At 39.7% G+C, this 14940-nt stretch overlaps 1 protein-coding gene across 1 annotated transcript in view; it reads left to right on the top strand.

Annotated features, from left to right (window-relative positions):
* ADCY5 (adenylate cyclase 5) overlaps nt 1-14940 on the top strand; it is a 214142-nt gene that overhangs the window by 172530 nt on the left and 26672 nt on the right. The window contains exons 9-10 of the mRNA XM_075093025.1: nt 9278-9300; nt 13884-14028. Of these exons, the coding sequence (XP_074949126.1) occupies nt 9278-9300; nt 13884-14028 (168 nt within the window). The remainder of the gene's footprint in view (nt 1-9277; nt 9301-13883; nt 14029-14940) is intronic.

Here is a 14940-nt window from a genome sequence, read left to right on the forward strand (position 1 = left end):
CATCCTTGTCTTCCCCACTGTCTCTCTGGCCCAGTTTTTAATTGCAAAAGGGCAAAAAAATAAACAGACTTGAAAGCATTTGAGAGTACAGGTATATTTATAGCTATAATAATATTTATACACCACTAAGAAATACTTTGCTTTTCCCAGTATAGATTTCAGAGTGCTTTTATAAATATTGATGGATTTTAGACTTCTGGAAATAATACTTATGTCTCAGATTTCATCAGCAAAACAAAGCTACTATTAAAAAAAAAAAAAAACCCAAACCCAAAACAAACCAAAAAAAAACAATTCAGGGATTGTAGCTGAGTAAACTGAAAGAGGTTTGTTGTAAACAGTGATAAAAAGGCAAACGTTGATACCCTCCAGAATTACAGGGTTGTTCTAGATGACAAATTATTCTTTTGCATCTTTTACCCTGCTCAGCATTATTAAGGTCATAGCTGGAAAAACACATGCAATCTGGGATTACAGTCCTTTAGGAGAATGTGGATGAATTGGAGATAGTCCAATGGAGAAAATTATAAATTAGGAGAATTTCAACAGTGTGACCTGTAAAGAAGTGGTGAAGTATTGGGTTTGTTTAGTCTAGAAGGGAGAAGACTGCTTAGAAACAAAAGTTTTCAAATACATAAAGGTTTGTAAGGACAGAAAATAATGATAAATCATTTTCCATGACTGCAAAGGGCAGGATTAAAAATAATCATCTTAATTTGCTGCAAGAAAGATCTAAATTAAGAAAAAGCTTAGATGCAAGGTATAGGCTGTATAAGGAGCTTGTGGAACTCTTGATTTTCCTGAAAACATTTTATTTATGTTATTCAGGACTTTTCTGTCTGGAGGGGTATCACAAAATCATTTGCAAATATAGAAACAATAACATTAAAAAATCTGTATCAGGAGAATTTATAGAGAATAAACAATATAAGAATAATATGAGATAGGTACAAAGATTTTATGAGTTTCCAGTCTATGCTGCACAGAACTTCAAGGCATCGATCTCCCTCCTTGTACAGGAGCCAGCTATACCTGCAACTTTTCTGACAGATATTTGTCTAGCCTTTGTTTGAAACCTCAAAGGCTGGAAATCCCACAGTCTTGCTGGGCTTCCTTTTCAACAGTTTGATTTTTTTCTTGATGTTTTGCTTCATATTCCCTCACTACCATTTTAAAACACAGTGCTGCATGAGCTATGCACAGTAGAGAGAGGACAGTTTAATTTTCTCCCCTTTAGAGTTATCTTCTCTGTATTTGAAGACTATTACCATGTCTGCACAGCTCCAATTCCCTCGTCAGGTTTGTTCCCTAGTTAGTGCTTTCCAGCCCAGTTGTTCTTGTTCCCCTCTGAGCACTTGCCGTTTCATCAGTAAGAGGCAATGCCTGCACTGAACCCATCATCCCTACTGAGGTTTTACTAGTGCTGCCCAGAAGACGTTGATCATTTTTGAGGTCTTAAAACCAAACTTGACACAGCCAAATGCAGTCTGGCTTCCAAAAAAAAAAGAAAAAAGCATTAGTTGTATAATGAGACCTACTCAGCTGTGGGAAGTCCGGCTGTTGGATCTTAAGGCTGCCATACAGCTATTATATTTATTTTACACTGGCTGGTATGACCGAGTAGCTTAGCTTGTTCCACTGATACATGCTTTGGGGAAGGTTTACTACAGAAACAGGTACCACTGGGTCCTTATAATCAAATGTGAGCAGAGTGGCTAATGTGATTACTGAGCCCGGTTGTAGATGCCTGTCAGATTTCCTTTTATTTTTTCAGCTGTTGGAAAGGTTTAACATTAGGAAGTTCAGGATCAGAAAGAGGAAACCCCAGAGATCTGCAATAATGATTTCAGTCTGACCATGCATCTGTTGTGAGTCTGAGTACAACTAATGAAGCATTTAATCTGCAGTGAAATTGTGTATGACGTCGACGTTAGTTATGAAGTAAAAGTCAAAATATAATCAAGTAGGGAAATTATGCACGTGTAGGAAATATGACTGCATGCAGGTGTTAAAAATGTGAGACAAGGTTATAAAAATGCATCCTGGATGCGGCTGGTGCAATAAAGAGCAAGCTCTTCTTTCAGGTAGACACTGCCTGATTCCTTGCAGTGCTGCTCAGAGCCTGCAGAGTCTTCTACATGATATATGATTGCTTGGTGTTTACTTTCTAATGAAACAAGCCTGGCTATTCAAACATAAATATAATTCTTTTTCCCATTCACCCTGCCCCAAATCAAACAATTCTCTGCATGTTGCATCACAAATACAGCTCACTTCCTCCCTTTATGTCTCCAAGTTGCCCTTACAATAGATTTTCTTGTTACTTGGAAATCAAAATTGAGGAACAGGTGCATCAGAGGAAGCTATAACTGGTTCTGTGCCAACTCTACTGCTTAAACAACAGAAATTATTAAAAAATTAAAATAAAACTGAGTAGGGCAAGTTTTCCTTAGTCAACAGTGCAGCCCCATCAAAGAGAAGTGGATTTGAGTGCATGAATGAGGCACTGAGGGTTCACCCTCCTTCTGAAGGTTTTATTTAACTGAAGGTCACCATTATCCTCTTTTCCAGCAATCATCTACTAAATCTGGTAATAGCAACATTGACGTCAGTGGAGCTGGACAGGGGCACCCAGTGGAGAAGAATTTGACCCACTATTTTTTCACTGCTATTGTAGTATGCAGAATCCCCTGAACTCACAATCAAGCAGGAAGAAACCCTTGAGCAATCCTTTCTGCTGTAATCTCCACATATTGCTATAGACCTGGGAGGAAATTGTTAGTCTAGTCTGGGTTTTCTATAGCAAATTCGTTTAGATAGCTCACAAACAGCAAGGGGAGGAATCCTATCCTGCAGTTATGATAAATAATTGCTTTGGTGCTTCTGAAAAGAGGATTTACCTGATTCACATTTTCCATGTGATCTCATATAAATGAGTGGGAGCCGTATAAAACATTGTATATTGCTCAAATTGTTAGAGGCTTCATCTAGCTTTGTGTCCTCATCTGCAAACCTAACTTTTATTCTAGTTGATCAGGGCTTACAATCATCCTTTGCTGAATTCCTTAGAAGAGGGGTAAGAGTCAGTGAGATCTGCAGCTGCTTTTGTGAATCTTAGGTAGAGTTTAATAGTTGCTTGTAAGCCTTGCACTGATAGTCTTACCACCATTCATAGGGGGTCATAGTCATATGGGAACAGGTGGTTTGGCTTGGGACACTACTAAAAAGTGTCAGTTTCTGAGTGGCGCTAAATTAAGCCTAGAGAAATAAAGATACCAATTCCCCTTTATTCACAGAAACATTTCCTCTGATGTTCGTGGCAGCGTTGCACAGGTGGACATCAGAGGTGGAGTTGTAGACGAGCATGATTTCCAAAGCTTCCTAAAGCAGACAATAGGCTTTAATGACAAAAGGATGCAAATCAGCAGGTTTGGGTCTGGTTTTCAGAAAGAGTGAGCAGCTCTGGCCAATGCCACTGGGTGATTTCAATTAAGGCTGGTTAGGCTTGAATTCAGTCTGTCTGCATCTGATTAGAAGGTTATTTGACAGTAGTCTCTGTAGAAGTTTGTTGTGTTTATCATCATTTGGAGCATAAAGATGAAAGAACAGAGATGAGGGAGCCAAGAACTGATTCAGAGCATTTCTAGGACTACCTATTTTTATGTCTTTTTCTGTTTTGCAAGTTCTGGTAACAGTCACAAGTGAGGTGCAGAACGACATACCATTTCACTTAAAAACGTGAGCTTTGAACTGAAGAAATTTGGATTCAGAGTTCACAGAAAACAGGGAAGTGTGAGCAAGCTGCACTTCTCAGAGGTGCAAGTTCAGAGCCAAAAGTTAATTAAAGTAAGGGGAGTGGGGGGCTATTTCAAAAGCAGCCACTCATGTTCCGTAGATATAAATATAATGGGCCAAATAATTTCATGGGTTTGGCCAGGTCTGGTCTACCAGCTGGGGCTGTGTACAAAATCATTTTGAGTAGAACAAAGTAGAGAGAGAGTTTCACCATCTGTGAGCAGTGCAGAGGTATGAAAGGCTATTTATCAAGCAGGGTGGGCTGCAGAAAGGGAGCACTTCAGCTTTCCTTTTTGCAGCTCATTAGTCTGTGTTCCATCTATAGCAGACACACTCGTCATATAATCTGTTTCATAAACTGGTTTTCTGCCAGTTTGTTGTTCTGCACTTAGATGCTTGTTAAATATCCTTCCTATCAGGCTTAGTATTTTCTGTGCCTGTTCTTTCTGGACTCTGGCATAGAAATTGCATTATTTCTGGCTTGAGTGCTTTGAAGTCCTTTGGTTTTGTTTCTGCTTTTACACCTGACAACATCTATCTTCATAGCCTTGTCTTGTTGACCACAGAGGCAGAATATAAAACACTGCTAAACACAGATGTGAAAAATCAGCTTTGTGGTGGGGCCAAACCAGGTTTGTTTTTAACTCATCCACTCTCAGCCTGTCAATCCTTTTGTTTTCCATGGTCACTGTCCCTGTGAAGCACCTTTGCTTTGCAAGTTGGCTTAACCTCTTACAAAGCTCATTTTGTCCCGAAGTCTAAGTTCTTTCAAGTTCTGCTTTAACATCATGTAAGTCCCATTTCAACTTTTTTCTAGAGATGAAAAAAAGGTCAAGAAAAATTAGTTTCTCCATCATTTTTGCTTTTATGATCTTTGCTGGTGTTGCCAGAAAAGTTCTTAAGGTGGAATCCTGCTTCCCAGCCACATTGCTATTAAGAAGGCCATAGAGCTCATCAGCCCCTCTACTGCTTTATTTTTGGAGCTAAATGAAAAGTTAAAAGGATGCAAAGTCTATTCCACTTTTCTTTGCATATTTACAATATGTTAATAATTGCAGCTAATGTTCCCAAAGTTAGAATTATTATTTCTAATGGTTCTTGATTTTAAGCATTATGGTATAGCAGTCAGCTTGTCATGGCTTTGACAAACACTTTATCATTCTATTTAAGGAATCAGTTTTAATCTTCAAAGAAAAGGGCTTAGTTAATTTAGAAGTCAAGCAGAGAGATGGCAGTCATATGAGCTTTTAGCACAGCAGATATTCATAAAATATCCCCCATAAAATAGTAAGCCTTAGGGACAGATGCAGTAATATAACAACACTACTTCTTTTCCTCTGCACATGTCTACTCCCACTGAGGATGGTCATTAAAAGTAAGTGCTTATAAATTCAGAGCCACCTGACCTGCCATAAAAAATTGTTTTTTAAAAAATCTTATGTAGAAAAGAAGAAAGAGCAAGTCTGTTCTTTGATAGGTATTAGTGCCTTTAAGGGAGCTGATTCAGCTGAGTTTGAGTTAATAATCCTAAAGTCAGAGAAAGAACAGTCTTAGTCTCAGAGCAATTATTAAATGCTATTACCTTTACATCTGCAATCTGGTGGCAGAATAATGCAGCCTCCTCAGGGAAGGGCAAAAACTCCAGTATCAGGGATATTTAAAATGAGACTGAATAAAAATTGCATGAGGTCCTATATGCAGCACTCTATTAGTACTGCACTGTGATAAGATCCGTCTCATTCCTTATGTTCCCTTCTAGAGAAAAGGAATTTTGGCCTTAACAAGGGCTACTCCATCATCATGATTGTGGAGCTATTCTTGAACTCCTGTGAACTCCTCTCTGTCTGATTCCTGTAGCCATCGCCACTTTTGCCATTTTCATCCCTGCTGACAATTCCCAGCCTTTTCTTCATAGCACCCTACAAAGCCATCAGCATTGCTTCAGTCTGCTGGGCACAAATCCATGAGCAGTCAAGAGGGGATTTATATACTTAAGTCCAGCAACTGGCTGTTTCTTTTCCTACCCCCTTACCCTACCCCTCCTAAATGATAGGCGCATCATTTTTATTGGATGCTTTTTTCTGAGCATTCAGGTTTCTGTGTATGTGTGTGCAGAAATGCCAACCTTGACATATCTTTGTGCATCTCAAAACCTGCTCTATACCTGAACAGGCTGGGTACAGGCCCTGCCCAGCCTCCAGCAGCAAGCACAGACAGGTAAGACGAGGGAGGATGGAGAGTGGCTTTATAGACACGCTCGCAGCAGCAGCCCCATTATTTCACTTTCCTGCTTGAGCTTGGAAGTTTTTCTACTAGATCATGAGTGTGTTAGTCCTTTAGGAATGAAGGCAAATCCACATAGACCATATTTCTGCTGGATTGATTGTGCTTAGTGTTCATCCTGTGTGTAACACATACCATTGCAATTCATGCGAGCAGCCTTATGCTGAGCCAGAGGGCTTTAATTGGAGCAAAGCATCTGAGTCCTAAAGAAGCTAAACTGTTTGCCAGCTGTGGAGAAGAAAAAAGACCAGTGTGTCATTAGTGCCCAAGCCTCGTGCAGGGGGAAGGAAATACTTTAAGTGCAGATTTTTCAATGGACCGAGCATGCCCACAAAGTAGGAGGAAGTAAAAACACATTAACCAAAACCCAGGGGAAAATTTCCTTCCCAACCCAAAACAGGGCGAGCAGCATGACCCTGTGTGCGCGCGATCATCTCCTCCACTTAAAAGGCTTCTTGGTGTGTGACTGAGACACGGATGCTTTAGCGGATAGGGAAGAAAAGCTCTGGTCACAGCCAGATCCTAGAAGTATATGTGCTCTGTGTCCTGGCAAAGTCTTTCAGTGCAAATAAGAAAGATCTCCTGTAAAAAATAACTAGTTTTTAAGAAGCTGTGTTTGAGGGTTTTTTTCCTAAAATAATCCTTTCTCCAGACCTTTCTCCATAACAATTCCATTTTTGGCAATTCTGCTTGAAGAATCTTTCGTATGAAATGGGAACGTTTGAAGTGAATCATTTAATTTGCTTAACTTAAAGAGGTTCCTGCTACATTTAATTTTAAGCTGATTCTCTCTAATTAAAGTTCAAGTCACTCTTAAATATTTAGCATCGTTAAATGATAATCCAGGAAAGAAAAATGTAATAATCTTTTCCTTTTTTGCTTTACCTGAAATACGCCTTTTTTGACTTTTTAATTTTGAAACACCAATTTAATATGAGCTAACAGCATGAATAATTTCCAGGGTTCCAAGCACAATTTAGTATTCTAAATTGAAAAGCTAGATCAATTAATTCTGTATTATTTTAGAGACTTTCCTTATAACTGTTTCGCTGGGGGAGAGAAGCAGGGGAGAATCAAATTCCGTGTTGATCAAGTGATCACCCATATAAATGACCAGTTAAATATGCAGCCTATGTATTTTTCCACACTTGAAATACTGGGGAATTTTTTGAGGATATGTGTGCTGAGGTGTTTTGGTAACTTAACCTGGTTGGCCTGTATCCTCAGACTTGTGCACCTAGAAGGCAGAAGTGTGAGATCTGTGTTGAGTTTCAGGATTTCAGCGGGGTGAATGGTTATGCAGCTGTCTGTGAAAATCAGACCATTTTAGGGGACTCTCCCACTGCAGTTAGTTATCTGGTTCCCATGTGGCTAAGCTTGAAAAATGTGAACTTGATGTCTAATAAGCAAGTACTGGCTGTTTTCTTATTGGTTCCCTCCCCTTATTTCTTGGCTGGTAGCTATTCATGTTCAGCTGATTTTTTTTCAGCCTAACTAACTATGACACCAGACAAATTAGTGAGCATTTTGTCTCCATGATTAATCAGTGAGCTTTCAGTTTTGGCACTGTGTTGTAGCATTGCTTAGAGGATAAATAAATAAATCAATCAGATATTCCTGACAACTCTAAAATGATTAAGCAAAGAAAAAAAAAAAGGCACACAACAAAAAGTTGAATGATCGCTTCATTACTCTTTAATGTGAAATCAAAAAGTGCATGGGTTTTTTGGCTTGGATAACTGACATGCTAGTTTTGAATCAACATTACTATTTCCTTCTTCCCACTGGATCTGCTGGTGGTTGTTACATGGGACTCAGAGACTTCTTTTATCTGAATTTCTGATGGATTAAGTTGGAGTTGCGGTTTCTATTTTGAAGTGTGGTTTTAGCCTGAAAAGGAGTATGGAAAAATGGAAATTGCTCTCAGTGAAATCACGGTCCTGGCTGTTGACCTGAGTGACAAAACCTGCTTTTTTCCTCTTGCAAAGCTGATGCTGTTCAGGGAGACTGTGTTGGCTTTACTTCTGCCTCTCGCCATATTGCCACATTGCTACCTAGCTGCAAGGGCAAAATCTGTTCTCATTTACTATCTGGTCAACGTTCTTGTTTCTGATGGTGTTGGACAAGGTGGCCGTGGGAAGACACTTGCCCAAAGATTTTTACTTTTTTACAGTCAGGACGGATCTCAGTTTGCTGCCCCCCGCCTGGTAGCGGCTGCAGGTCCAAGCAGCTGGAATATCCTCACACGCTCTGAGCGGTTTTGGCCTGAGGTCTCTGGGAGGAAAACAAAAGGAATTCTTCCTATCTCCCAGCTACATTTATTTTATGTTTTGGAACACAGGGTACAAACTCTGTGCCTGAGTATTTGACCCTACTTGTGAAATATGCAGCTTTTCTTGGCTTCAGTTAAATTTAAGCCAAGATGTCAGAGGGCAGATTTTGTCTCAGCCCATGCAAAATGGCCATTTTGATGCAATTTGGTGTGTTAGGTATGTTAATGCTAAACATATAAAATGATGCCTCTGTACGCATTTTTCTCTGAGGCCTTCTAGCCACTTAAACTATGGATGACCTGTAAATACATACACATACTCAGTTTAGGTGGCCCTGAAGGAATTGTGGACATTTTGGCTATTACAAATATTATAAATAAATCCTGAAATCTTATTCAAAAAAATATGTTTGTGTGTGCATGCAGTGAGGGGAGAAGGAAGGAGACCCCTTGAGGTTCCTTCTGAAAAGATGAAAACCGAAACACATCCAGCTCTCTTAGCCGAGCCCCAACATAAAGACGTGCAACCTTGTTGAATACAGTAGTTGACCTATGTTATCATTCTGAGTTTTGTTTCAAGTAAAATACATCCTCAGTTATAATATCAGCATAATTTCCATTTTATCATTTCTAATGGTGACTGCAAAAAAGAAGATACCTGAAATAAAGCATGCCAGCAGTCAGATAAAGCATTTCCCTTATCTTCGCTTCCATACATTTATATCTGAAGGCATGATTTTCCAAAACTGCTCTGTCTGCCTGATGACGCGGCAGCACAAAATATTGCTGTGGCTGGGTAAGGCTCTCCATCCACACCTAACAAATGAGCGCCCTGAAAACTCCTCTGCGAAACGATGTTCTCAGGATACTTTGTGTCCTCAAGGTCAGCCTGTTTCCTAACCCTTGTGTCCTTTTCCTTTCTTTCAGGGTTTTGAGGACCCCAAGGACAAGTAAGCAAATTTACTTCTGTCATACACTGTTATGTTTGCACATTTGGGATTTTTTTCTCATATCAAAAAAAAAAAGACAAAAATTAATGCCCAGCAGCCAAGAATAATGCCTGGACTCCCTAGAGGTTTCTCCTGGAGGGACAGTCAGTCGAGGGCACGGCATTGACTGAAGTGCATTCAGAACTGCCACTGCCCTCAAAACATTTATTTGTTTGTGTGGTTCTAACTTGCTTTTGTAAGTTAAATTCTTTTGCTGCTCTTCCCCTTGCCTCCAATATTCTTCACTATTTGCTGCTTTGAAAATAGCCCAAGAGCAAAGTCTTCCTGTAAAGTATGTCTAAGTGTTGAACATCTCCAATAAGAAAAATTTATGTATGTATTGAAATACATATATAGTTTCTGAGTTTATCTGTATATATTTTATATTACTCATTAGTCCATATTACTTATTTATATATATAAAAATTAACTCAGAAAAGCTTATTTGAAGAAGTAAATTCAAACTTTCATGCTCTAAAATATAGCCATATTAAAGCAGCACTTTCATTTTTTTCATATAGAACTTAAAAAAAAAAAAGTTAAAATAACAAATTAACAAGAGTGGTATTTTTAAAAATTGCTTTTGGAGGGGAAAAAACCCCAACTGTGTTCACTTTTTATCTTCTACAGCTGGACATAACAAAAGCATTCCCAGTATTGAATGTGTTTGGAATAATTTCTCATTCAGTCCTACTGAATGGCATGAATTGTAAGCTTGGTTAGAGTAAGATAGGTGGCAGTAGAGGAGACTGATGCCTAAAATACGTTGCTGTTTCTCCTTATCATGTTTCTCAGGCAGCCCCTCAGGACTAAGTGGACCTCTGTGAGCTGGGACAGCTAAATGCTTCTGTGGGCCCTAAGCATCCAGCTTTGGGAAAATTCACATTATGGTGGTTAAGCATTGGGAGCAACTCCCTGAAAGTAAAGGGAAGTGTTAAGTTTGAACATGGCAATATTAAGAATCATTCTCTCCTTCCCTTGCCATTCACTGCAAATTTGATTTTCATAACATTTTTAGCTCTGTGCACCCTGGGATGTTTTGCTGGTGCTACAAGGTGTCTAGGGGGAGTCACCAGGGTTTCTTGTTGCATCCATGGGTGCTGGACCTCAGTTGATGTTAGATATACTGTGGACAGAAAACAGATAACATGACAACAAAATAATTCTTAGGAATACAGAAATTTTAAGTATTCCTCATGATATAACATCTCTCCTCATAGTTTGTGCAAGAAAACATAAATTCAGCTGCCTCAGTGTTGCTCCTCCATGCAGTCACCCAGCTGGCGAGGAACAGCACCTCCACCGGTGCTCCAAGGACCATAATGGCTCTCCTCCCTCCTGTAATTTGAAAAGGTTACTTGAGCTGTTATGGCCAGTAGCTAGGGGCTGTGTTTTTACAGTGCTGATTCAGTGTGACGCCATCTTATTGTATAGATGGCAGGATTTCTCCATTTCTGTTCAGCACCAAAAGAAGCTACTACTTGCCCCAGATTCTCTTGATCCACAAATCTGTTTAACTCAAGAACAAAAATTTGGCCAGAAAAAGTCTCTAGCAGAAAAATGTTCATGGTGATATTGGTTAAAATCAGATACCTAAACCATGTCAAGCACTCAACCCAGTGCCGTCACATGCACAAACACTGAGCGTCAATACTTCTCTCTTACCGTGAAGGAAGACGCATCTCTGAAAACAGGACCCAGCCCTTACGTGCCTAAATGCAGATTTAGTTATTGAATCTAGGCATGAAGCATTTTAAATTATGGCATACACGTCGTTTTGGCAGTGGTCACAATCTTCATTTGCAGAAAGTAATTAAATCAGCAGCACATTTTTGGATTACTCTGAAGCCAGCACCTCTGGGTTAATTGCTAGCGGAGTGCAAAAGGTGCTCCAAGCTCTGTTTGTGTTGTTCCTGTCCCTTGCAACAATTTTCTGACAGCTGCATTTGGAGAAATCTCAGCAGTGCATTTAAGAGATGTTTCTGGAAATTTCATGGCAGCCTGAAGTCCTTGGTTTTCCCCACGCCACCACACTATCAATATGTCAGTAAAGATTTCCACGTATGAATTTCATTTGTCTATGTCAGTACCTCAGCTCTGACTTACAGGCACTGCCTCTAGGGCACTCCTTACACAGGGAAATTTTGTATTTCAATTTAAAATTGCATTTGTGCAAATGTACCCAAACTCGTTGTACAGTAATTTAGTTTGGGTACAACTGGCTGCAAAAGTCACCTGAGCAGCTAGGTATATGCCAGGTGACTAAGCTTCCCTGCAGTCTACGTGAAGGTGGCTGCCTCACTGCGAATATCCCAGCAAGGCAATTTAAAACCTGCAGGAGTATTTCTACACAATCTGCAACCACAAAAGTTAAGGATGTATTAGAGATACCCTCAGCAGTGTAATGACCTATTACAAAACTGGAGGCAGCCGAGGCCAAAGACCGAGCAGGCAGTTTCTTCTCTTTGCATCTTCCTGAGTGACGCTTTTAGACTTGAAATTTAACTGAGGTTTGCCAAGATGCTGAGCCAACTCTTGCTTCGGTTCTAGGGGAAAGCGTATTGCATCTCTTGTACATGGTATGAAATGACTAAATGTGAATAACCCAAATATGTAAATAACTTGCAGGATCTTGGAAGATATTCTGTAAATACGAAGCCTAATTATTTCCTTGCTCATTTGTATAAGTCCAGAAGACATTGTGAGGACTGAATGAAAATAAGCAGTATTGTCTTGAATGGTCAAGCAGATGTGCTTCCTCTAAGGAAACATCTAGAAGTAAATTGAATGTCCTGTCCTTCTAGGGACAAACAACTTTTAATTCCAAAATGGAATATATGAAGTTCAAGGAATTAAATAACTCTAGAACCCCAAAATAAAAAACTATTTTTCCCAACCCCACTGAAATATTAAGATTAGCTAAAATAAAGATAAGAGCTTGAGACAAACTAGGTTTGCAGTTGCCATATGGTCACTAAATAGATGCCAATGGTGTATCATCGTGACCCAGCTGAGGTGTAGTCAACTCGCTGGCTGGGGCAAAGGGAGTTGGAATGGAAATGAGTAGACGGACCCAATTTATTTTTCTCTTGGCAAGAGGTGCGTGGTAGAGTTGAGGTACAGAGGGATTCCTGAAATCTGGTCCAGTTTTGGAGAAACCTTTTGGATAGCTTTTCTTTTGGAAAGGGACCTTCAACTTTTAAAACAAGGGTCACACTCTGGTTTGTAAGGTGCTTTGAGTGGTCTCTGCTCTACAGCACAGTTGTACCAGTAGGGCCCACCAGCTGCAACACTGTTTGCGCGTTATGCACTGTTACACAGTACAAATAAAACTGAGAAAATAAAGCAGTGTAGCTTTTCATTGTGCTTGTTAGATCTCAGGATTTTTTCTCCAGAGTGCCTAAGTTGAAGGTCACACAACATGAACTGTAAGTTGCTGTGCCATGATGGCGTTTGCACATAGAAGTAGTTATACACGGGGATATGCCGCAGTGCAAGTGGGGGATGTATTCCAATGGATAACTATTGGCATATCCCATGGATAACCTTGGCAATCATGCAAGCAGAGCAGAAAAACAGCACTTCAGGGTTAGCTTTTAATTTCTGCCGATAGTTAGTTTTAAGGCAGGCCATTAAAGTGACAGCATCAAGTCATTAAAATCCTGTTAGATTTTAAAAATAACTGGAGAGTTTGGGGAGGTGCTTCAGATTTCCTGATCCTCGGTGCAAAATGCCTCAGGGCAATTAAGTTTTCAGTGTTATTTCTTTCAACAGCTTTTGAAAATCAGCCTCATTTTTCTGAAGCTGTAGCTGAGCATCAGAAATACACTGATACTAAAGATTATAAGCAATTTAGAAATCTTGTTCCACATATTTAGAAAGCAGAATCTAATTTGGGGTTTTTTGCTATCTTTTTCTTTTGCAACCTTTTTTTGAGTTAAGTAAATATCTTGTAAACAGAAAATTTTGTCTGATTTATGCCTTATATTCATAAATAACTGCATGATGGGGAGGCAGTGGGGCATCAGGGCATTTTTTTCCCCACATGTTCATTCTGTGAACCATTTTTTCTCAAAAATGGAGAATTGTTGAAGCTCGGAAATTTTCACAGAAATATTTATGGAAATTATTATTGGGAAGCAACAAATATGCCTGGGTATGTTTAGCATTTTGCTGGTCAAGCACTAACATCTATGACAGCACAGCAGTGCAGGGAAGAATAAGTCAGAGTACTAGTAGAAGGAGACTACTGACCGGTTTTAGAGAATGAAGGACAGTAAAGAGACTGCAAGGCAAGAAGACAGATGGATGCAGTATTAAAAAGGGCAAGTAAATCAAATCCTTTCACTGGTGGACTCAGGACTGGCAATGAGCTCTAGAGCTGATATCATTTTCCTCTCAGTTCATAATCCGTTTTCCAAATTGAAGCTGTCATAAGCAAAATGCCATTAACCTCCAGCTTGTTATACAGTGAAATGATAGCATATGGTGAAGAGGGGGAAATTATCTTGTCCTCTTATGCTCCCTTTTTGTGACATCCTCAGGAATACACAGGAAAGTATGAACCCAGAAGATGAAGTGGATGAGTTTCTGGGCCGTGCCATTGATGCCAGAAGTATTGATCGGTTACGCTCTGAGCATGTGCGCAAGTTCCTCTTAACATTCAGGGAGCCTGACTTGGAGAAAAAGGTAACTGTCTAAAAATCATTATAATGTGTCAGTCGAGCTTGTAATGAGTTTAATACGCCTGCATAAGGTCAAGTTTTATATCTACGGTAAAGCTAGGTTTTAGGTGTTGGAGGCGGGGTTGTGATCTTAAAAAAATCCATGCTTCTTCAGGGAAACCTTAATATCCATGTCCCTAGAAAGCCACAGTCATCTGAAGGGAGTACTGGGCAGGAAAACCAAGGCACTTCTGTCAGACACACAGGAATATACACGGATGAGCTGTAAAGGGAATCCAGAATAAACCAGATTTGTGTCTGTGATCTTGAGCCATCCAAACTGAGATTGCAGTCACCCGTTATCTCCCTCACATCACTGGAGAAACCTGCTTCAGCCTGCCTGAGCTCCGAATCACCTCTGGAGGGGCTTCACTCTGCCCTTTGCCTCCCCAGGGAGCTCCAGGTGCTACTAAGGTTCATTGGGATGCAATTTGACCAGAGGTCATTTTTAGGAACCCATTTTAAGTAACAAGCAGAGTTCTCTGCCTCAAAAATGTGAGAAAGTGGAGTAACAGACCTAGGGTTCCCAAGTAGCTGATTGCTTTCTGGTTTTGTTTCAGATATCATTGGTGTGACACAAAGATCTTTTCAATTTCTCTGTCTGTATAATAGAGACATTGGCTTTAGATGGCCGCAAAGTTAAATTCAGTTAAGTCCAGAGGTACCCAGATGCTATTATTAAGGATACAATATAAACTGCTGTTTTTAATTGCCCAAGGAAAAGCAAAGTCATCTTTTCTTTTTTTTTTTTTTTTTTTTTTAATCCAAGCACAGATCCATGGGATACTGGAGTGGTCTTCAGGATAAGCTCATTATTCAATGGAAAAAGCTTCAGTAATTAAGTTTGCACTAACTATTTTAGCATTTTATTTAGAAA

This window comes from Phalacrocorax aristotelis, chromosome 5, assembly GCF_949628215.1.
Source record: "Phalacrocorax aristotelis chromosome 5, bGulAri2.1, whole genome shotgun sequence".
NCBI lineage: Eukaryota > Metazoa > Chordata > Aves > Suliformes > Phalacrocoracidae > Phalacrocorax > Phalacrocorax aristotelis.